This window comes from Schistosoma haematobium, chromosome ZW (genome assembly GCF_000699445.3).
Source record: "Schistosoma haematobium chromosome ZW, whole genome shotgun sequence".
In the NCBI taxonomy this organism is placed as follows: domain Eukaryota; kingdom Metazoa; phylum Platyhelminthes; class Trematoda; order Strigeidida; family Schistosomatidae; genus Schistosoma; species Schistosoma haematobium.
Window position 1 is genome coordinate 44,231,677 of NC_067195.1, and position 25,358 is coordinate 44,257,034.

Below are 25,358 nucleotides of genomic sequence, written 5' to 3' on the forward strand. Positions count from 1 at the left end.
TCTAATATTGTTCTAGGTGATATCATTACTGCTTAGTTCAAATGAAACTCCACGAAGAGTCAAATACTAAATCTTCACATTTTATACCAAGTAGGATGTGATTAGGAGATCAAATTACAATCCGGTAAATTACGTGTTCAATTTCAATTTAATGCCATTAACAAGATGCTTTATTTCTCAGCCTCACCTATCCACACATTTCAAAGTTTCCAACCAGATTTCAGTGTGATGGATCTTAAAGCTAATAACTGATAGGTAAGCAGTGCTAACTTAATTTTGTTTCACCAACAACTATCTATCTATTTCTTGTTCTATGTTTTAAATTATTATTATTATTGAATCATTGTTTATCTTACTGATTTATTTAATCAACCTAGCCTTATCACTAGTCCTTCTTCATGAAATATAAAACTGATAACATTTAAACAACGGATAAATTCATGACTTCATGTTTTTGTCACCTTAAACCGATCAGTAAGTGATCTTGTTACTTCTATCAGAAACCATTAGACTTCATTGAATTTCGAATGATAACATCTTAAATTGATACTCAAGGTAAAGTGAACTGCCAATGTTTTTTATTCTAAATTATTTTTTTGGAAATAATATATAATCGTATCGTCAGAATGACACTAGAAAACAAACAAACAAATGAACAACTAACCCACATGAAACAATCATGTGAAAATTCACAAAAATGAGAAGAACGCGTCAACAACAACAATAACATTGATTATAACGACAACAAAAAAGAGGAGGGTAGAATGGCTGATAGAAAGCTTTCTTCATCGTGCACCTAAATTTCGATACATTAACAAGGAAAACAACAGATATAAACAAGAAAGAATATTGTTTCCGTTATTATTTGTTTAAATTAAATATAATTGTTGGTAGTCATAATGATAATAGGGCTGACTGGATATTAGAAACATTTTGTTCGCAAACATATTCGTTTGAATGATGTTTGTAATAAAGTAATTGATAATTGTTTGAACACGTATTTCAATAGAGTGGATCGGTAGGTAAACGTACAGAAATTTGAGTCATTTGATAAGTGAATGACCCACTGGACAATAATAAGGCGCCAAAATGTGGGTAAATTTTTACATGTGGATAAGGGGGGGGAGAAAATTGAAAAAACACACAGTCGAATGTTCGATACAACTCATATCATCAAAATGACGTTGTCATATGGTGCATGATTGAAAGTGAATGGTGTGAGCAAACTTGTATTAATTTTTTAAACAAAGTGCAACAATTTACTTCTTAATGAATAGAATTGAAGTACTCAAAATCCCATTCCTACTCCTTAAAACAAACTTTTCATCATATGCTGAATGAAACATGTGTGATAAAAAACTAACTCCAATTGACATAGTTGCTCACGATTTATATAAAAACAGTGAATACTAAAAGCCCATCAAAATATTCATCCTTGATTGGTGCAATTATAACAAAATTTAAAAATCACCCAAAGAAAAAAAAGAATCAGGAGAACAGGGAAGAATCACTTTCCTGCTCAGAGAGGCAATCCATAAAAGCTACATATGCATGTATATATGCTCGTCTTATCATTTTATGGTCTCTATGGCATCTTTCTTTGAAAAACAGATATTAAACAGTCAAATACAACATAAAAGAATGAGATAAGTCCATATTCTTGCTTTCACTGTCAACAATGAATATATATATATATATATATATATATATATATATATATATATATACAGAGAGATGTTATATTTTACAGAATGATTATTCGTGTAAAGTACGACTAAAATGTAATAAAATAGGTCGAATTTCAATTAACATTACAACCAAATCTTATTTCAATCGATATTCAATAAAATAATTGAATACATATAACATACAGTTCAATAATCTAAATTATCATATCAGTTTTTCATCTAATTGATCTTTACCAGTGTTTAAGTCTGTCCGAACATATGTATCTATTTGAGTTGCATGATATTGCTATTGGCATTTTCTGTTGTTTTAATCAGAAATTAACTAGATCAATTGGAACGTTGAATAGAATGAGAAGTGTGGAATGAAAATGTCAATAGAATTTTTAAAAATTTTAATTTTCTGCTATTCTCGCAATTTTTCAAAGAAGAGAAGCGTAAACAATCAGTTTCCATTCAGCATAAATTAAACATGAGTATACTTGTTAATTAGTGAAAAAATATATGTGTAAGGTGGGGATAATTTTTATTTTGTGAAACAATTGGAAAAAAATTTGATAAAAACAAGATAAACGAGGAAGGATCACTATTCTCAGCACCATCTTCACTACTAATAGTTTGTTTTTCATTCCTTTACAAACGTCCATCTCGATAATTACCATAGCCATGAGCTAAAGGTTCCTTCTCTGGCTGTGAAATACCACGAGAATAATTATTATATGGTGATTGAGAAGTGGCTTGTTTTTCACTTGGTGTACGACTTGATGGATTATGTTCAATGACAGCACTGAAAAAGCAAAGTAAAAGGATTAAATTAGTTAAAATATTCTTATATTGTTACTGTTCATATTTCCTTCTGATAAACTGTATTTCAGTTTATTTAATAAGCATCGGAAGCGTTTTTTTCTCACACATATCGAGGTGTTTCAGGTAATTAAAACAAGTTTAAAGTAAAAAGGAACTTGACTGGTCAATAATCCGCAAATCAACGTTACGTAATAGGTACAATTACTTAACATGAAAATAACATCGAATATCGTAGTAAATATAATACTGTTCTAAGTACTTTGAAGTTTACCCATCCGTTAAACACCATGCTCTAATAACATATCTTTTAACATTCATTGGAGGTTTTATATGACAGTCAGTGGGTTGTAAAATAGTTAAGCATGTCTTGTAATGTCTGTAGCATTTACGCACATGTGTAGTTACACATTAATAAGTGCATGCTTCTACACTCCGCTTACTGGTTACTTATCTCTTACTGGTTGGTCGAATAGTTTTTGTGATGTATTTGATCAATGAAATCGATCATCTTAAAGCTATATTCGATGAAGTCAATCTAGCTACATGATACCTTTCCCATTTGCAAACTGAGGATAAAGTGAGAGATTATTAAAATCATCAAAAAAGTGTCATATTACACAAACAACAGTTTCTAATTTTAATTTAAAGTTTAGCACGAATAAATTTAACTATAAAATCTCGATATCATTGAGTAGATTGATGCCATAATAAATTATGGAATCGATTGAATGACATGGATCGATAACAACTAAAAACATACTTCATCCATAATTCGTTTCAATGAACTGCAGGAATATTAAAAGATAACATCTGATTTGAAGTTATGAAGAATACTTATTTATCTAAAATACATCTGAATCCAAAGAAGAATATACGTGATTTTATGATAAAAAACACTGACTTGCTCACAACTGCTATCATGAAACCCTATTGCCGATCCCTTTTCAAATTGAACAAAACAAGAACAATGGGCGTAGCAGGATAAGATCCCGACCGAAGCTGTTACCTTGACGCGGTGGTCGGGCTTGCCTATCGTGATGACCCAACCGAGCTATATTGGCTGGAACATATGTTCCTGTAGGTTCGACCATGCCAGGCAGGTCGATTGGAGAACGGTAAGACTAAAAGCAGCAACTCAAGGTCTGAGGGCGAAGTCGTACTGCTGACTGTAGAGGGCTGTGACAGCAGTAAGGTATTTCCTTCGGTCAACCAGCATCTACAGCGATGCTGCCTTCCCACAAAGAGCGGTGGGGTTAGAAAAGGTCGACCCTAAAAATGTCACACCTCACCTTACCTCACGGATTTCCGTCTCCGGCGGTAAGGCCCTTTGAAGAACGGAGCTAACACATTAAAAACCTTCCACGAAAAAATCGTGCGCGACCGGCCTCAAGCAGTTGTCCCTTGGGCTCTGCGGTCACGCTCCCAGGTCTTTAAGACCAACACTAATCCAATTTCCTTTTCAGGTTCCTCAAGAAATACCCTTCCATGGTGTGGGCAGCCGGGAAGTGATATCAGCCCTCATACCCGTAACAGCATATGAGACCAAGTTGGTCACATTCAAATCCTTCCTACACCTCCTAATACCTGTCTTATCTCCATGACTAACCCTCCTCACGTCTCTTTATCACCTCGCACCGCTAGGGCAAACGATTCGAGTACGCGGAACGCTATTCCTGGTCTCCTGAAACCACGCTCTAGACCACACGTAGGAGATTTTAACGTCCGAACACTGTGCCAAATAGGACAGCAGGATTCCTTAGCTAAGACTTTAGAATCTCGCGCCATCGATGTGTGCTGCGTCTCCGAAACGCGCATACAGGATTCGAGTAGCGTCATTCATTTGACCTCACCATGCCAAAATAAAGAACCGACTCGATTCACACTTCGTGTATCTGGAAGCCCAGATTCTGCCTCCCGTGGCCTCGCCGGCGTAGGTATAGCATTGGGTCTTAGGGCAGAGCTAGCTCTCTTATACTGGATCCCAGTAGACAGTCGTTTGTGCGCTGTCCGACTAAACGGAACAGTAAGGATCCGAAAAGATAAGGACGCTCATCGTTGCCTCTTCGTCGTCTCTGCCTATTCTCCCACTGACTGCAGCTCAGATGATGTAAAAGATGAGTTTTACAGAAAGCTCTCCGACCTCCTCCTTAAAGCTAGGCGTTCGGATGTAGTAATAATGGCCGGTGACTTTAATGCTCAAGTAGGTAAACTAAGCGATAGGGAAAGACACCTGGGTGGATCTTATAGCATCGTGGCTCAAAGAACAGATAATGGCGACCGTCTGTTGCAGCTATGCTCAGATAGCCGCCTGTTCCTTGCAAATGCTAACTTTAGACATAAGGAAAAACATCTTTTAACATGGCGACCCCCTGATTCGTCCCAACGTTGGACCCGAATAGATCACATCGCTATCAGCCACTGATGGAGGGGCTCGATAGAAGACTGTCGCTCATTCTGGAGCACATGCTTAGATTCAGATCATGCTCTGGTACGAGCGCGTATCTGTCTGCGTCTTACTGGACGTAGGAAAGACGCTGCAAGGAAACCTCTTAGGGCCCTACTTAATGATAGTCAAGCTAAGAGTATATTTCAGGAACAACTAGGAAAACAGTTAGGCAGCCATGTATGTGATGCCCACCCCGAGGCAGCATGGAATGATATCCGAAAAGCTGTGGAAACAACAGTGATATCTGCTAGTAAGGTGAACCAGAAGGTTAGGGAGCAACACTGGATCTCAGCAGCATCTATCGCACTGATAGATGCTCGGAAACTCATTCCACCTGGCTCTGAACATAATGAAGAGCAAAGTCAGCTTAAGCGCAAGCTGACAAGAAGTCTACGCAATGATCGTGGACAGTGGTGGGTAGCGAAAGCAAGAGAGATGGAAAAGGCAGCGGCAATAGGTAATAGTAGACAATTGTCCAGACTTGTTAAGGAAACCGGTATTAGGAAACCGACTGTTAGCGAAACACTCTCAGAGAAAGATGGACATATTATACATTCTCAATCCAGGAGATTGGATCAATGGGCAAAACACTTTAGGGATCAGTTCAACTGGCCTTCAGCCACACTTCGGTTTCCCACGATCTCCAGTCAACCTGAATGGCAAGTTAATGTAGGTTCCCCGTCTCTTTACGAAGTTGAAAAAGCCATAGGAAGTCTGAAGCGAGGGAGAGCAGCAGGCCCTGACAGGTTTACTCCTGAGGTTTTTAAGGATGGTGGTTCAGTATTAGCAGTGAGATTGACTGAAGTCTTAGGTAGAATCTGGAAACTAGACGTAATCCCATCTGACTGGTCTCAATCACTGATTGCGCCAGTCTATAAGATAGGACAAAAGTGCTCTTGTGACAATCACAGAGGAATTAGTTTGACAAATATAGTGTCTAAAATATTAGCTTCAATAATACTTCGACGCCTAATCAAAGCTCGTGAAGAAAAGACTAGAGAAAATCAGGCTGGTTTTCGACCTGGACGTGGTTGTATAGACCACATGTTCACACTACGTCAGGTTCTAGAACACAGACACACATTCAGACGCCCCACAATCGTAGTATTTCTCGACCTTAAGGCGGCATTCGACTCTGTTGATCGTAAGGTTCTATGGCAGTGTTTGTCACTGAAAGGAGTACCAAAGAAGTACATTAACCTTATAAAGGCTCTCTACTCGAACACAACTGGTAGAGTGAGAGCTTATGGTGAACTGTCATCAGAATTGATTACCTCAAGTGGTGTTCGTCAGGGCTGCCCACTCTCTTCATTCTTGTTCAACTTTGTCGTCGACGTACTTTTAGAGATGACACTTTCCTCGTCTAGATTTCCAGGGGTTGAACTTATACCGGGAGATTCACTTGTTGACTTAGAATATGCTGATGACATAGTTCTATTTGGTGAAGACGCTGACAAAATGCCGAGTCTTCTGACCACTCTAAGCAACAATGCAAGCATGTCCGGGATGCGATTCTCCCCCTCGAAATGCAAAATGTTGCTTCAGGATTGGGTTGCATTGACACCCGAACTAACGATAGGGGGTGAAGTAATTGAGCGTGTCGATCGCTTCACTTATCTTGGAAGTCTCATCAGCCCTTGTGGTCTGGTGTGTGACGAAATCTCAGCACGGATACAGAAGGCTCGGCTAGCTTTTACCAACTTGCGTCATTTATGGCGTAGGCGAGATATCCGTCTATCAACCAAAGGACGAGTTTACTGGGCAGCAGTTCGTTCCGTCCTACTTTATGGCAGTGAAACATGGCCGGTAAGAGTAGAGGATATTCGTAGGTTACTAGTATTTGACCACAAGTGTCTTCGAAATATTGCTCGTATATCCTGTGACCATCGAGTGAGTAATGCAGTTGTTAGGAAACGGGTACTAGGTAAGGATGGCAAATCAATTGATGAAGTAGTGACACCTCGTCAGTTGAGATGGCTGGGACACGTGTTACGTATGACCAACCACCGACTGCCTCGATGTGCGATGTTTTGTTGTATAGGAGTAGATGGGAAGAAAGTTAGGGGCGGTCAGACCAAAACATCGCACAATTCCATGAAGTCACTGACAAGTAGACTGAGTCATATTGGTAGGTGTAGACTACCTGGTTGGGGACGGCGAGATGATAGCAACCGATGGTTAGAGACCCTGAATGACATGGCTCAAAATCGTTTGCAATGGCGCAGGTGCATCCACTCTTTGTGTTCTCCCAAATTTTGGTCTCTTTATTCCTCCTTGTCTCTTTTTGTTTCTCTTCCCAAATTTATTTCACTGTCTTATACTCTTTAAATAACATCTCCAAACACTAATTTTCCCGATTACTGCTTATACTCTTATTACCTCTACCACTACGGGACTTGAATCGGCCACTACATCTGTGTGCTAATGTGGTGTGGCAACTCGAACTGATGTACGTACGTACGAAGTTCTACGCTGTTACTGACTGATTGACTGACTGACTGAGCAGGATAAGATCAAAAATATTATTAACCAGCAACACGTCTATACGTTCACTGACTTTCAATATATTAGTAATTGTTTTTTCAGTGAAATAAAAATCTTATAAACCACTGTTACTAAGCCGAGTTATTTATAAGCACGCTTCACACTGAAGAGAAGCTAGAACAAATGTATATGTTGGTTTTGTGCTAATGATGTACAGAACTCACTTGTATGTACAAATACATACAAATACATGCAAAGGAGCAAACAAACACACAGAGCATGAAGTGGTATATACATGTGCAATGTAAATAGAATTACAAACATTCCACAAGTAAATATTTTAAAAAAACAATAAGGAAAATGAAATAATCGAATCATAAACACGAAATGTACATAAACTTTTTCTACAGATCATTTAAAAGTATCTTAGATAGTGTGTTGAGGTTAACAGATAAATAACTGACACTCTCACAGATGTGTTTACAAAATGTATATATGCAATCACTAAGTAAGAATAGCATACCACCTACTCATTGCATTTCCATATGTACACGAAGATGTTGCTATTATGACTAAGTATCGTCAGAAAATGAAAAATTAATAAATGAACATACAACCACATTGGCACATACACACTACCATATGCTCACAAATTATGCACAACTGAAAAACAAATAATGACAAAACAGCAAATTTTTCATATTAACCTATGTACAGAGTGAGAGATTGAAGTTCTGTCTGATGAATTTGGCAAAGAAATATAACTGCGACAATACAAGTCAAAATAATTAAAATAAAAAGAAGAGTGACGTAAGATTAAAAAAATGAACAAATATGCACTAAGCTTCTAGTGTACCCCACACAAACATATACACACAAGACGCGCACATAATCAGGAATCGTATGTAAGAATTTAAGTCAGTCAACTTAGTTAATACAGAGAATGAGAGGAAAAGAATAAAGTAAAATGCCGACAAGCAAAATTCTGCTTACATTTATTAACCAAAATAATAATAGTTATTTTCTTACATAGATTAAACGTGTAATGAACTGGTTGATAATCAGTACTGGTAGTAATAATAATTATAGTAGTATTGGTATAATTATGTGATTATAATCCAAATAAAAATCTGGCATCAAAGCGCTACATATATATATATATTCACGTCCGCCCTAAAAATATGTAATCCGATGTCTTGATTTTCGTAATCAACTCGAAATTGGACAGTGAACGTTCCAAATGGTACATTACTGTGTACCAAACTGGTAAATTATTAAATGAAAAGTTAACTCCTACTAGGCAAACAAACAAGCTAACTGTCAGATGATATTTTGGATAGTGACTAACAGTGAAATTTACAACATGCATTTCAGCTTGACTGAAGCATATCAATTGAATATACTTCCTCGGTGATGTTTGCACGGGAACTCAATACTTGTTTCTGGTGCTTTAAAAGACAAAGCCATATATTCTATACAGCTGGATCGCAAAAATCATCATTCATTCGATAGGGATGATGTATAATTCAAAAATTCTGATCGCTGATAATCCAAGGTGAATTCCATACACTAGTTTCCATATTATCGTATGAGTAGGTACTTATTACAGGAAATGTGAATTGATTCGAGTAAATAAATTCACTTAGTTCAACCACCCATCATTCGAGTACTACGCTAAAGAAACTATTCTATCATTCGAATGGTTTAGTTATGCTGATAGAAAAAAATGACAACTTTATCATCAATATCAGTTGTTGTGGTAACTAATAATAGCTCTAAAACTTTGGGAAATTTTTTAAAAATCCCTCGAACATATATCTCTTAAAATGCACATAGACAAAAAACTCACATTGACTTACCAATATGAATTTGTTTTATGTGAAACACCAAGATTTCTCTCTTGTTGTTTTCTACGTTGTGCACGTTTACGTGACGAATAAACAATTAAACTTATAATGATAACAATAATACATGCTATGACAACACAAATTACAATGATCATTTCAGTGGAAATACCACTACTACCAGCAGTGGCCAATTGTTGTTCATTACCATCTGCATTGACTGGTTTCAAATCATGACGACCAGATGTTTCACCGAAATCGCCATTTTGTTGTTGATTACTATTGTCTTGTCCAGTTGGTTGATACTGATCGAATACACCGATATTATAATTTGATGATAAATCTTCCGATGGTATCACTGATTGACTTAATTCTTCTTTACATATATCATCAACTGTTAACTCAGTCAGTTCGCGAGATTTCAAGTTTTCCGGGGCATGACAACGAAATTCATAAATTTTAGCTCTAAAAATTTGAAAATAAGGAAGTTTTGATGTAGCGGGACAAGATTTTAATCAACAGTGAATCAGAAATAGAGGGAGATACGTTAGTAAGTTACAACGTATTCACTGTAAGCATGTTATCAAGCTGCACACATCTGTTCACTGATAAAGTTAGAAGCATACTGAAAGAGTTGGGTAATACGACACACTGGGCAAGTTGACTTATAAGTTTCGGAATCTTGCACATAAAGTTGTTTCTTTACACCGCAAAAAAAATTTAAGTGATCTGCACTTGTTTCAAACCCTACTTTATCATTAACATAATCAGAGAATAATTCAACTTAGAAAGTTACGTTAATTTCATCGTTAAATGAATCTACAAATGGATTTCTAATAATTAGTGTCTTGTAAATAAAGAAGAATGATATGAGAACCACATCACAAATATTTATAAAACCAACTCTTAACAAAGATTTTCTTGATGAATGGATCTGTTTTGTTGACAAAAATATATCAGTACCACATTTCAACATGGTTCATTCAATAACATCAATGAATGTCTCAACACAGAATCACCTTGGCTAGAACAACATGACAATGACTTGATCGGACTTATTTTGATTATTCTAGATGTAATACTTTGTTTTTCTGTATTATGTGAAATTACACTAATTCGATTCGGCTATTTATTTATTCTAATAAGAATTAACTTACACTAAATTGCGAAAAGTACAAAACTAAGTCGTCTACTCACTCAGACATTACAAATATATAATTATACACGATCCTTCAGTTGCAGATTTCTCTTGTTCTCATTATTTCCAATGGTTATCAGGCTAACAATGATTTATGTTAAAGATCAACCTATAATAATTGTTTTGCTTAGCATAGATAAATAGCACAATTTTAAAAAAAACTTTTTTTCGGGATGTAATGTTGCAAATATTTGTTAACTATATGATTTTCGATTCAGTGACGCCTCATTATTCAATATTTTTTCTGGTTTTATTCACTTCTAATAAAAAGTTTATGTAACACATTGAATTAGGTAAAATTCAAAAATAAAGTCTAATGATGAATGTACATTGTTTTAATCTCAAAATTTCGTGATATTTTCTCAAACTTGAAAATCACCTAGAGTAAATTATCCCAAAATGTTTCATAATAACCTCATAATCGTATAGTCAGATAGTTTGTTTTCACTAATGTTAAAAACAAAAATGGATCCTCATCCTTTATTGATAAAATTTACGAAACTAATTTTACTGTGTTCAAGAAATACTGTTAAAGAATTGTTTCCTCAAAAGTATATCAGTATGGGGCGAACAAAAGAGTCAAATATGTTACTATCGCAGTTCTCCGATGATCATGATATAAATCAGGCACTAAGTGATTAGCTTATATTCTTAAAAATTGAGATTAACTCAGAGAAGTCTCTTTTAGGGTGTCTGTAGTAATAACCAAAAGTTATGATATACGGATTGGTTCATCGTCTCGAGGGTTAGCAGTCTACTAAAACAAAGGTTATTGGATTTACATCAAGATGAATATGTTAGAATTAGTTTTTTCAAAGCATTTGGTTTCAAACGATGTTAGCATACATCTACTAAAAATATTTACTTTGGTAAAAATAGTGAATTACGTAAGTGTGAAATAGAGAGAACTGTCGATCTATTCTCAACCAATGTACCTCTAGACAAAATACATTTGACATGGAACACAATTAATATCAGCTATGGGAACATATATTAACTAATAACATTAGAAAAAAGGATCAGTGTAAATTTGCAATATCATACAATGCCATATAAAATGATAACATATACATATATACACTTTTTTACGAAGTAAAACAACTGTCACCCACGACATAACGCTTTGGTCACATTTAAAATCTTCAGGGAACCACTGAATATGTCAAACATTTAGACTTTTAGATCATATGAACTGAACAAGAAAAAACAATGTAAATTAATGATTTCATGGTGGTAAATGTTTCTAAAATTGTAATCCTCTTATTCAACACAATTATAAGGGCTGGCTTGCGAAACTTATGGACAACTGCTTTCCAATATTTGTGAATGCTTCAAAAAACTTTTCTCGCTCCCGATTTATTATGACTGAATACTTATGCATGTTAAATGCTTCATGCAATCAACCACTGTGATAAAGTAACTTACAACCCATCTGAAATATAATTACTGCTGAAGTCGACCAAAGCCATCACATTGGTAGGTATACTTTCATCCGTGTATACTCTTCAGAAAAACAACAGTTGAATATATTAGAATTAGCAAATGAAATAAACTACGGAATGGAAAAGATATCATCGAAATGCAACTTATGAGAGTGTTTGTGGATGATGACGAATGACAAGTGACTGCCGTTGCAAAACGTTTCTTTAGATATACAGTGAGTGGGGACAATTTCAACGAATTTCAGAATGGTGTCGTGATATTGCATATCTGTGTCGAAAATTCTTCGCAATAATCAAACAGACGATATTGAATATGTTAATTTTTATATTATTCAACATTGATATTTATTAGTTATCGGTTAGAAGGTAGTTCCCACTATGAATCGCTACCAGACAAAGAACAATGGACAGTCATCTTGTCCTAATTTCAAACCGTATCGATAATAAGGCAGTAGCAAACTCAAGCTTTTGACTGAGGATTACGCTATATCGCAAATTAAGTGAAGGGACAAATATGGACCACTGAATCCTAATTCAATAACTATATAATATCTCGAAACCCGAAAATTCTGTACTACATCTCTTATTTATCCCTGAATTCAGTTTGTTGAAGAGTCTAGAACTAGACCAAAACAGTGCTTACTGTTTTTTAAACGACTCACTGTTCAATGGGATGTTTATGTTCAACAAGTTATCATAATACACTTATCAAAATCAATTCATGTAATCAAACTGACAAAAATGAATAGAATTGTGATAACAAGGAAAAAGTACAATTTTTCTATCCATTTAATATTATAAAAGTTTTAAAGAACATTAAATAAAATTGAAAATACATTCAGAAAGAAAAACATGTTATGCGAAATAACATACTTATCAATTAGTAGTACTAAAATAGTTTGTTCTTTTTTTAAAGGAATATCCAGATGTGCAGACAATTTACCCAAACGTTGACGATACATAAGAATCTGATCAAATTGTAAATTGAATAAACATATAGAATATGAACGATTGAATTTCTATTCATTGACTCAATAGGGTTATACACACGCCTAGAAATTTGGTATCTTTTTCGAGCTTAATCTTCTAATCATTAGACAGTAAATAATACTAGAAAATTTTAGGCTAGCATGAAAGAAATTTCCCCACTCTTTTTTTCCCGCCGATGACGTTACTTCGTGTTGAGAGTTTATTTTAAATAACGAAAATCATAGAGTATAATTTTGTATATCCTATCATTGAAATATAAATCACGAATGTTATTTTAAGATGAATTTTTATTTAGGCGAATTTTATTCTTCCTTTATGGTACAAAATTTTATGTTAAAGAGGTAGATAACCTTTTTCAGTGTTTCGAAAACAACATTTGTTTCACCTTGATCTTGCCTAGTGCTGCACTGATAACCACGATGCACCGAACAGGCATTTCGTCCTAGTATCGGATTCCTCAATACTCAATGTCGATTCATACCACCTACAAATTAAGCCCGTATCCATAAAACTCTTTCATTAGTAACATATAAGTTTACTTACTAGTAACCAACTTGGAGATGAATGCCTGAAGTTCTAGTTTGAAGTGATGATCGGTAGAGTTCAGATGGTTTTGGATTTATTAATTATAGAGCAATTATCTATCTTATGGATGAACTAAAATTTAGGAAATTCACCCAGAAATTCATTACCGAAATCAGTTGTCTAATGTTTCTAAAGAGAAACTGGTAGATATGATTCAGTTTCTTAAATCATAAATAAAAATTTGGGATGGATAAATATAGTTATGGTTACCAAGTTAAATAACATTTCAAAATATGTTACACTGAATGTTCAACAGTAATTCATACAGACCACTGATTCATTTTAGAATATATCCAATCTCATCCTCCTTTAGATTAATTGTGCCACTTTGTTAATGTAGCCAAATGACATTAGTTAACATTTATGCATTGTAATCGACAACACAAATCAGTAAATACTTAAATATACAAATTAATCACAAATCTACTATACGGTAAGCATTACCATCTTTGAGAACAAATGTTTTTTATAAAATTGATCTTATTTGCTAAAATAAAATCTTACCAAAAATATTTACTAGCTATACAAGGGCACTGACTAGTTACTTTTCTGAGCAAAAAGTCACTACTGTTCTTATTGAATATTATAAGTTTGAGTTGAGATTTCATCAACTAGTCAGATTTTAATAAATCTACCTGGCTAGTCTTCAATAAAATTAAATGTGGATTTTAAAATTTATTTCTATCTCCAACTATAACACAAAATAACATCAGAAGATTAATATCCTTTTAAAAAGTATTCAGTGTAAACGGTTCACACTATAATATGTTGTTAATACTAATGATAACAGTTGTAATAGTGTAGTGAACGAGAACGCAAGTGGGGACAATCAAATGTATTCGAACAGAAATTTACAGAATGGCAGTGAAATCTGAGAACCATACAGTAAGTACTTCATTTGCAAAATGTCAAGCAATTGTCTCAGACTTCACTGTTCCTTCATCTCCACAGCAATCATCCTTTGTTCTTGTTCTCTTTTCTTTGATCTTCTTAACCTTCTGCGCCAGACATTTCACTTTCCATTAATGGTACATACTACTAATATCTGTCGGTATCAATAGCACATACCACAATGGCAATAATGATAGTCACAACGATTGATGACACAGATTTGTATATATATATATATATATATATATATATATATATATATATATATATATATATATATATATATATATATATATATATATATATATCAATGTACTTACTCTAGTGTCATTTTTCATTGGTCAAAATCAAAATACTGAAGTGGTTGAAAAGGTTTGCACTACTACTGTCTACTGTTCAAGATCATATCCTTAGGTCATCAGATTAATAAACTCGTCGAATTATTTCAGATAGCTCAGTGCCTTTTTTTGCAAATCCTATTGGTTTATGATATATCATCATTTGATAACTAAGAGAATCGGTGATAACCTGCCTTTTTAATGACGGGATGACACGATAGTCAATAAAGGCGTATTCTTAAGAAAATATTTGATTGTTTTGTTCTTCTATGAATTATTAAAGCTAGATTGATAACATCTCATCATCAAATTATATTGTGGTATGACAAGCTTTATTGGCATGCTACAAATGGTGAACTGAGCCACCACACATACAAGACATAGATTAAACAAATCATTTGAACACACTAACAATTTCATAGAGCAGACAATCCTTGATTGATAACTAACATCATATCGCTTGCTCGAATGCTAACAATCAATAACCTAAGCAACTCAATACTGACGTGTAATCAAAGTTTAGTTAATAGTAGGATGGATAAATGCAAAACAGAGTAAAGTACCCTTAAATGTCTTTGGTATCATAGTATTTTCTCCTCCGTCAAGTTCACAAAATCACATATGAAGCTTAATAAACATGACAACTACATCAATAAGTATTTATCAATGACTTTCTGATATTCTATATATTGAATAGTGTTGTTGCCACGCTTTGTGCAACGTAATTCAACTTAAAGCTAGTATTCATCACAGGGTGACAATTTCTAACAGATTTTAGCTATATCGATAGTAAGACAAACATTCTTAGTGATATTTAATAATCGCTTCTGTAGAGTGTTAATTAAGTGGATGGAGTATGATGGTGCGTTAAACTCCAACACATTGGCCTAAGCGTTAAACACTAACAATGAAACTTTGCTATCATATGTTCCATCCCTGGTCAGGCTGTAGATGTGAATTGCTGAAGAGTCTCATACGAGCATGAAGGAGCTTACCAAAATTCTTTGATTTCCAGGAATATCCTAACTAATGTCAATCTAAACTAATTAATTAGCTCATTGCTTATACTTCAGTATCACTCTCTAACGCCTCTATTTCATATGGAACTAATCAATAATAAATTAAGTGTACATTTGTCTGTAATCACTCAGATGTTTCCCATGACAATCCCCAAACAAGTGTATATGTGATACATTCATAAAAATGAGTACATATGTACACATATTAACATGCGTTCACTCGTAGGTTTACTCTGCTACTACTACTAATAATAATAATAATACTAATACTGATACTAATACTAATACCAATACCAATACTAATACTAGTAATACTACCACTTCCAATACTTAAATAGAATGCTCCTATGAATAATAAAATAACAATATGTATGGAGCACCAACTTTTTTCATTGTCTTATTCTTATTGTTTGGTTGCATATATACATTCAACTGTTGTTTCTGTCGATGAAACATAGTTGATTGCCAAATTTTTTTTACATATACTTATATATTTAAAGTAGTTTGTTACGATTAAAATACTGAATCATGCTGATATTGATAATAAAAATGAGTAGAGACATGTATTGATTTATGACTGTATGACAGGTAATTTTTTCTCTCAATCAAACGACGTCTTATAGAAAAATCTGATAGAATATTCCAAGATATTAACAAAATTTAATAATATTCCTAAGTAACATTATAAAAAGACTAACTATAATGTATAATATTATCGCTAAGTTTCCACCGTACCGATATACTATACAGTAATAATATACTAAAGCTCAGTTACAGCGAGAATAGTTAATTGGCAACGTCACTGACTGAGAAATTAAACGATACGAGCTGAAACCCAAAGATGAGTACCAGTTCTTTCAGTATTCCAGGTAAACTTTACTGATCACTGCCAACCAGTAGAAAATCTAGGTCATAGGGCTTAAAAGTCCAAAATTTAACTCTGTTAGGAGCTATGAGTGAACACAGCTGGGTTATCTAAAATTAAGATTAAATAACAATTTGTTTCAGATGATATCAGTTTACGATAAATAGATTTCTTTGGTCGAACAAAATCTTTATAAACCACCATCATAATAAACAAAAGTGATATAATTGTTAAGGTTATTTCAGAAAAAGTAGCATAAGAAATAGTCAAACAAATTTTTGTAATGCTGAACGTCAGAAAAGGGGTAGTTTTAGAACAATTCATGCGACGGTAAAAAGTTTTTTTACCCAGAGCGTACCAGTTCAAAATGCAATAGCACAATGAGTACTATATATATATAATTAGAAGCATTGACTCTAAACAAATTAGCTTTACCCTTTTAAAAAGACAAATTGATCACTACATATTAGCCACATCAATGATTGTGAATAATTCTGGATGATGACATTGCTCTGTCAGTCAACTTAGTATAATATAAAAGTTTCCTATTTATTTGCTTATACAAACTTTTGTGTTTTTCCTTCTGTATCCTAGTTCCGGCCACTCTCTTGGAACGCATACAAATTGAGTCCAGCTCTATTAACCTATGTACTAACAAAAAAATGATATGAATCGGTAACGACACAAGTGAAGTAGATATATAGATGAATTAACACTATAGCTGAAAAGCTACACTGAATTAGGAGATAAAAGGAATTAAGGATGTTTACAAGGTAAACATTAGCCGTTTTAACAGTAGCTGTTGTATAAACACTTAGGAAATTAAGACAACTCATAAGCGAACGATATTGGTTTCGATTAGATCTTCATAAGGCTTTACTCTAACGTACAAGAATATATGGAAAATATTAAAATAATCAAGGCAGTTTATAAATTAATGAAAGCACTGAACAAATCACATAACTAAACATTGTAAGTAAGGGGTACAGATTAGTGGTGTAATGATAGATGTACTAACAGGTATAAAAATAATAAAGGCTAGAATAAAGGTGTCCCAACGTAGAAAGTGGGTTAAAACTTGGAAAAAAGCAGATATTAAGACAATAGTCGTTAAAAATTATTAAGAAATAAGAGAAAAGCCTGATGAAGACCTAATTGAAAACAACATTTTGCCTGTATTTTTTGTTTCAATTTCCACAATGGAAATTTTTAATACTAGGTACACTGTACTGTCATAGAAAGCAATAAAAAAGTTCATTAAAAGCTGGATCTCATTCGAAATATTCAATGGTAAATATGTACAGGGTTAATGATTGACCACTGCAAAGGGATGTGTGTTAGCATTATTCAACCAAACTGAACTAACAGTGAATTTTACAAAAACATGAAACCTGTCCATCAACGTTAGTCATGCGTACCATTTAAATCTAATAATATAGTTTAGTAAGTGAATATGAACAATTCTTATTGATATAAAATTTACCAATAAACTTTGGTGTTTACATTTCAACTACAATAATAACATATTTTGAGGTCGATTAAAGGAATCACTCTGATTTGCTAGTGTGATCAGATTGACAGATTTTTTCTATTAAGGTTCATTAGTTGTGTAGATGAGATTGACAAACTATTTCAAAGTAAATGTTGTTTTTGTATAGAAATCTGTCCTAATTCAATTTAATAGATCCATTATTAAAACCAGTCTTATAATCGATCTTATACGCTAGAGTCTATATATGTCAGCCTCAATATCGATTTAATAATTTTAAATTATGTTTGAAAAGTTTGAATTGCAGTAGTCACAGTCGGACTTTGTTTAAGCTAAAAAGTACCAGCATCTAGTGGATGAATATGAGTATTGTGTCAACTATCAATCATTGTCTACCTTGAAAACCTTTATATGTATATATAATTTAAAAATAACTCATGAGTGTTAGTAAATAAAGCAATTAGTTCTGATGATAACGATCTTATTTGCTTAGTATGTTTTAATTTAAATTGATGGATCTAATCAATCTAATCAAAGACTAATTTTAACTGGATAACTATAGTAAATTAGCAAGCACTGTTTGGTCTTATCATGAGTCAACTCATTGTTGAACTTTTCAAACCCATCAGAGATTGAATACAGAATACATCACAAATACCTTTTTACCATTAGACTGGTACCCAGTGATCCATATTGCCAATTTCAGTTGATTTACAACACTGGATAACCATTGTCAATTGACCTGAGCGATAAGTGTCTCATGCCTGATATAGTTAAACTTCAATGATTACGAAGTCTCTTTAGAATTTCCACGAATTTCTCTTCACATTACTAACGTCTAGACAGTTGAATAGACGGTAGGATATTTAAAAACTAGTAAACTGAAACTCAGCAACGTAAAAGAAATACACCAACTATAAGGTTTAAAGATCCTGTGTTCAATCGTTTTTCCATTCACGAATGCGTACTGCTGAAAAATCTTAAACTAAAAAGATGCTCCTCTTTAGTATTTCTCCATTCAGAATGGTTGTTTAGCTAAAGCTGGTACGTGTTGTGAAACTACAAGCTGAACAATTTTAATAAACCATTTTTGCTAATACGTAACAATATCTTAAGAGAAATGATTATGATAATGCTTCATATTTATCTTTCGATTATAACTTAATAGTATAAATTTGTAAATTAGTAAGCCAGAGAGGTTAAATTTATCCCTAGTCATATACAGAACACACTGACGAATGGCTTTTAGAAATTTCACATGTTATCAACTCATCATGATACGGTTGAATACCTTAGCAACATGGATCATTCAAAAACTATTGAACAGTTGTAACTTCCTGGTTTTCAGACCCTTTAATACTCATCATTCACAACTCTGTACAAGACTTGAATCAGTACATTCCTGTCACTTAATGTAAATGATAACAATACAGTTGCAATGAAATAATATACATCATCGACTTGTTTGATCAATTTTTTACTTGCCAATATAACAAAATGACTCTAATTTAATATCAACAATGAGTTACTAATTTAAAAGAATAACTTTTACAGTTATTTCTGAGGGATGAAGTAAACCTTCTGTTTGACAATACCCCTTTATGTTTTATTGATGATGAAAAATATGGAATAGAAATCAATTTTGCATTCAACTACATTCATTTCTCAGTATATCTAAAGTGAAAAAGACTTATTTTACCAGTATAGATTGATTATTTCTTGACATAAATGGTGGTACATTGAATATTGATCTAATTTTCTAATAATAAGACTATGGTGAAAACAAAGGAAGCGCCTAAAATAAATATGTGATCAATAAGTTAATCTATAGAACAATAAACAGATATACTTTACTATGGTAACCGTATTAGAAACTTTACTCTCAATAAAAAGTTCCTAGATAGTTAATTTACACTAATATTGATTGTACCCCTATTTCAATATATATATATAGTAATACCCATCAGTCACGCCATTCGTTATAATCTTTCCATTGATGAAATGAGCGTCCCAGAATAAATACAATGAAGGATAACTTTAAATCGTGACACCAAACAAAGCACAGTATTGTACATCTGCCATCAAAAAGTTTTATAATTGCCTTGTACAGCCCGTTAAATGTTATGTTTGGGACAAGTTTAGAAATACAACACACCCCTTGGAGGAAACCATATATATTTCAGAGCGACTAATATAAACGTCTGCCAACCGAACACGTTCAAAAATTAAATATCAAGATTATGAACAAGCGTTTCAACCTTTTCTATGAGGATTGAATGAACTGTTAAATTTTTATCTTATATTAGATTGAGCGGTGAACTTAATATTTAAATTCCTTCATTTCACCTAATTACCTTGACTCACGTTTATATATCTTATATTTCATTTTCTATAGAGCCAATCGTCTTTAAGACCACCGTTGAGGAAGTGTCGGAAAATCAAGACTAATTCTGTAAACTTATTTGGGGACTTCATCTCTTCCACAGAATAATAATATTTGATCACTACGCCTCGTTAACAGAATCAATTTCAGCAGCTTCATTGATGATTAATTATCAAGTGACAAGTCAATTATCCTTGTACTCGAAAACTGGAAATTGGTTACATGGAAATATCTATAATGAATTTGATGAGAACACAAATACGAATTGCAAGAAAAAAGAATCTAAAAAATCAATAAACTTACTTCGCTTCGGGTTTCAATTCGATTAATGGTTTTACACTACAATCGCAATTCCATAAATTTTTACCTAGTTGAATTTTTAAAAATTGATCATTTTGTATACGTTCAGCTAGTTCTTTCCATGGTATATAAGTTAATAAGTTTTCAGATAAGTTAATGTCTTCTAAATGTGTTAACAATTGTTTAAAATTATTTGGTAATTGTGTTAAATGTGTTCGAACAAGATATAATCGTGTTAATTTATTTAATATAACAAAATCATCAATGTTATCTAATGCATGATCATTAATACGCAATGTATTTAATTTTTCACTTAGACCAGCTAAAGATTGAGCATCCAAACGATACGGACCATCGACATTACTCAATGATAAACGTTCTAGACTATTACGACTAAATATATTAAAAAATTTCGGTTCAATTGAATAAATCGTGGATTTTTCGATTTGTAAACGTTTAATTTGTGCACCTTGATATTTTTCAAATGATTTAACGTCTAGTTTAGTTTTTACACTTTGTATAATCAATTCATATTTACCAGTTAAATTATTTAGAAATGATCTTGATGGGAATTCATTGGTACATATAATTACAAATTGAGCTGGTTCACAACTCCCATGAATTAGTTTAATCGGAATAGAATGTATAGTAAAGAATAATAGAATCAAATGAGTCACTGACGAAGACTTTCGAGAAAATAACTCTGAACTAAATAACATGTGAAATAATTTGTGAATATTGGTAGTAGTAATAGTAGTAAGTATAAATGATCCAAATGTTTCCTCGTGGTCGTGTATGCTATTACCTGACAGATTCTTTGCTATCAAGTTGGTTGTTGATGATAGTATTTAAGCAGTTGGTAAATTATATGGATTAATGGGAAAGAAAATAATGGTATTTCCAAATCCGATACAAGTAGCATACAATGATAATAGAAGTTCCAGTCAAATTTGACCCAATGTAATTTTAATTTCAAAAAGATTTTTTTATATATATTTATAAGTATTCAGAGTTGATTTATTAGTGGTTAACTACTCCGTGTTTTTAATGACATTTATATACATATATATCTCCATTAATAACAATTAAAATAACAGTAAGTATTAACCAGATTTTAAAACAACAATAATTAAAGTATTTATTTCTCTCTCTTGCTCTAAAAATGTCGTTCTCCTTGATGGTTTACGTATTTTTTTTAATTACTATGTGCCAGTGTTTGTGCTTATGTGTGCGATGTATGTATGCGTTCGTAAGTGGGTAGGTGGGTGACTATTTCTTTGTGTATGCGCGTATATATACGGATTGTAACTCTAGTTATTTGTATCCGTTTCTGTTCCGGGGTGATGTTGGACTTTGAACGAATTGTGTAACAGTATTACACAAAATAATTTATATGCACTTTACTCTTTGTAATACGAAATAAAAAAACTAATATTTTGAACGAATACAAACCCGTATATTATGCGTTGTATTGTTGCGGCGTTATATGAGGATAGTGCAATGATTCATATTCATCGTTTATTTTTGATGGCAGTAATAGTGATAAATGATATTTCATTGTATATAGATGCATACACATAAACACATACACGTACATGCAACCTTGTAAGAAGCCAATAAAAATTTAAGTAAACGCCCACTCAATAAACTAATCACAATAGAGTTCAACAATTACCACATAAGAATAATGAGAAGAAATATGAGTGTACAGACATTTGTAATAAACAGACATATTCATCACCCAACCAATCCAAATCAAAAACTTATGCGCACTGGCGACCCACCAATCCACTTTAACTCACAAAACATCAAAGATGGTCTTTCTCAAGTTCATGATGAGTTTAAACGATAATAGATTACAACTAGCTAATTAAATTTCAAGTTTCATTTAAGGGATATGCCTGATTTCTCAACCAAAATTTAGGCATTGAGAATAAAAGTTAAGTTATGCGTTCTTGCTCACATGCTACGTGCTATCGAGTATTTTAAATGTCGTTATTTATTAGCTGTGTACAGCGTTTTTGCTGTCGCATATCAATATTCGTAATGTTTGCTCTTGTTATATAGTTTTTATCACAGTAAACAGTAGTTTGACGTAGTTGTTCACTATATGGGTGAATGTTAAATTAACTGTAATGTGGTTACTTATCTCAATCTAAATTCAAGTAAGTGAAATGCACTATCAGTCAAGTCAGAGATAGACTATTGTCAGGGTTTTTTTAAACAAAAATGGGCTCCAAAAACTTTAAAATTTTATTGACCACCCTAAAGGATGTTAATGAACGAGGATATCTAGTAGTTGTTTAGTAAATCCAGGTTGAAGCAATTATGCATTAAACTATTTTTTTTAACATCATATAAGTTTCTAATATACAACGATAAACAATCCTAACCATCGTAAGTGTCGTCATTTTTCACGGAACTGACATTAATATATAACTTATTTGAGAAAGAAAAGCTATATGAGTACTAATTTATGCTAATAGCCCAATATACCCACTTTCTGAACATACAGCAACTGAATATAACGTCACCGTAAGTCACATATTGTTCATAAGTAAAATGATGCATGTTTGTTTTGAACATGGTAACTGAACTATGTTGTTAGTCAATACGAATTTATGATGTGTCTGTTATAGAGATTATGAATGAATTTCTGTAAACAGAATTTGTAACCACTGAACAAATTATAGACAGAGATCTAACGCATATGGATGAGCGAAATTTAACTTGTACTTTCCCATGATTTCTATTCCACGTACTGATTTTAAAATACATTACGAAGTTTAACCGCTTGGTTCATTACTGATTTGTTGTTTTCAGAATTACATTGGTTAAGCTGGTAATCTATCCATATATTTTCTGATATACAACTTATGGCTTCTGTCAACTAATTGAAAAGCTAAAACTTTTCCAATATCCAAGTCCATACCACTGAACAACTTAACCAATTGCTGGATATGGAAAATTATGTAAATGAACAATTTACAAGTTGACGATAACTGTGTTTAACATTGACCACTTCCACGTTTATTCAACTAATGAATTATTTGGATAAAAATGTAATAAATATAAGCAATTTACTTTTGTATTGGTTTTTTAAATGTTTCCATTGATGTTTAGGACTGCAGTTGACCAATCTTACTGGTATATATACATTCTGTGCGGATCACCTCGATATTGCCTTAAGTCACAAACATTATAAGCAGAGATGGACCGACCAATTAACAATCAATACAAAAATGAACAAGCTTGAATCGATCCGGACTCAGTAGCTAAGTGAATAATGCTATGGCGTTTGAAGCGAAAGATAATAGGTTCGATTCCCGAGGCGAACATCAACTCTGGGATGCAGGTATATCCAGCTGACGAGTACCAAATCGGACGAAGCGTACTGGGCTCTACTTCTAGCCACCATTCATCTCAACTATATGCTATATTTAATTTTTTTTCTGCAGAAGCATACTACAAGCAAAGAATGTGTAGCGTCTCAGATGACAGGTCCTATTCTTTCGCACCACAAATCTTGCTATTTTTCACCCAGATATGATGTCATAGTGAATTAACTTATGTATACGATGCAATGTTTTCACGAAACTTCTGAAGTGATGCAGTACTTACAAGCTCTCATAACCAAACGGTTACTTATACAGAGAACACATAGATATTGCTAACTGTTACAAACAGTTACCCGTTAAGATTATTAGTATACCTCCCCATGAAACTACGATGAAGACAAAAATAAAAATTGTGCTCAATCTTATGGATACATCATTACTACTGATAAAGGAAGAACAAGATTCGATGCAGAAAAATAAGTTTACAAGTTATATATATAGTTAAGTCAAAAATGCAACAACAAAGGGCTTTTTATAGTAAACAGAGTTTCTGTCACTATATTTATCCACAATCTGTTGTTTGCGCATTTTCTGGCTTCGTTAAATCTGTATATACTGTTTGCTTTATCTGGGTGACGAAACTGTCGTGCTATTATTGAAGGTATGTGTGTTATCTGTCTTCCATCGACTGAAGTGTCTAAGAATGTGACTGACTATGCGTTTTATACTTAGTAATTGATTTAGCTTACTTGTAAAAGTTCGTCTTCTCATGTATGTCAGAAGCATATGACAGGAAGGACACCGGCATGTCACAAACATTCATCAGTTGCACTCATAAGTGCTTATATCTACCTCGTAAGGCCTGCCACAGTCACCCATAAACATTACTCTTTCCCTACTTGTTGGAATTCACTTAGAGCACTATCAATTTCAGTCCAGCTTCTGAAACGCCTGTTCAGTATTACACGTTGAAACGCCTTGCTTATATCGATTGAGATATCGTTTGAACATGAAGCACTAAAATCAGTACCGAGTAATTATAAAACAAAACAAACAGTTAATCACTGCAATAATACTTTACTAACTGCAGGAAGTATTACTAACATTTAAGGTGGTGGCTTAGAATTTATCGGTTATTTGACATCTCGCCTTAAATTTCGCGTAAAGTGATAATATACACAAAGTCCGCGTATCTAGAATTGTCGAGTTATTCTTATTTATAATACGTCGTTTTCTGAACCTTATCAAGTTTTA

At 33.3% G+C, this 25,358-nt stretch overlaps 1 protein-coding gene across 1 annotated transcript; it reads right to left on the bottom strand.

Moving 5' to 3' along the window:
- Nucleotides 1-356: 356 nt before the first annotated feature.
- MS3_00003653 (uncharacterized protein) lies at nt 357-22,313 on the bottom strand. The gene is made up of 3 exons (XM_051211502.1): nt 20,770-22,313; nt 9,282-9,731; nt 357-2,472 (listed from the first exon to the last, which is right to left on the bottom strand). The coding sequence occupies exons 1-3, from the start codon at nt 21,483-21,485 to the stop codon at nt 2,319-2,321; spliced, it is 1,320 nt and encodes a 439-aa protein (XP_051071567.1). The 5' UTR covers nt 21,486-22,313; the 3' UTR covers nt 357-2,318.
- Nucleotides 22,314-25,358: the final 3,045 nt, after the last annotated feature.

Excerpts from the sequence above, each read along its gene's own strand:
- MS3_00003653 (XM_051211502.1), bottom strand. The coding sequence starts at position 21,485 with ATGTTATTTAGTTCAGAGTTATTTTCTCGAAAGTCTTCGTCAGTGACT. Across the intron at positions 9,732-20,769 it reads GAATTGAAACCCGAAGCGAA|AGCTAAAATTTATGAATTTC; the intron begins GTAAGTTTATTG and ends TCAAATTTTTAG. Across the intron at positions 2,473-9,281 it reads CATAAAACAAATTCATATTG|TGCTGTCATTGAACATAATC; the intron begins GTAAGTCAATGT and ends TTGCTTTTTCAG.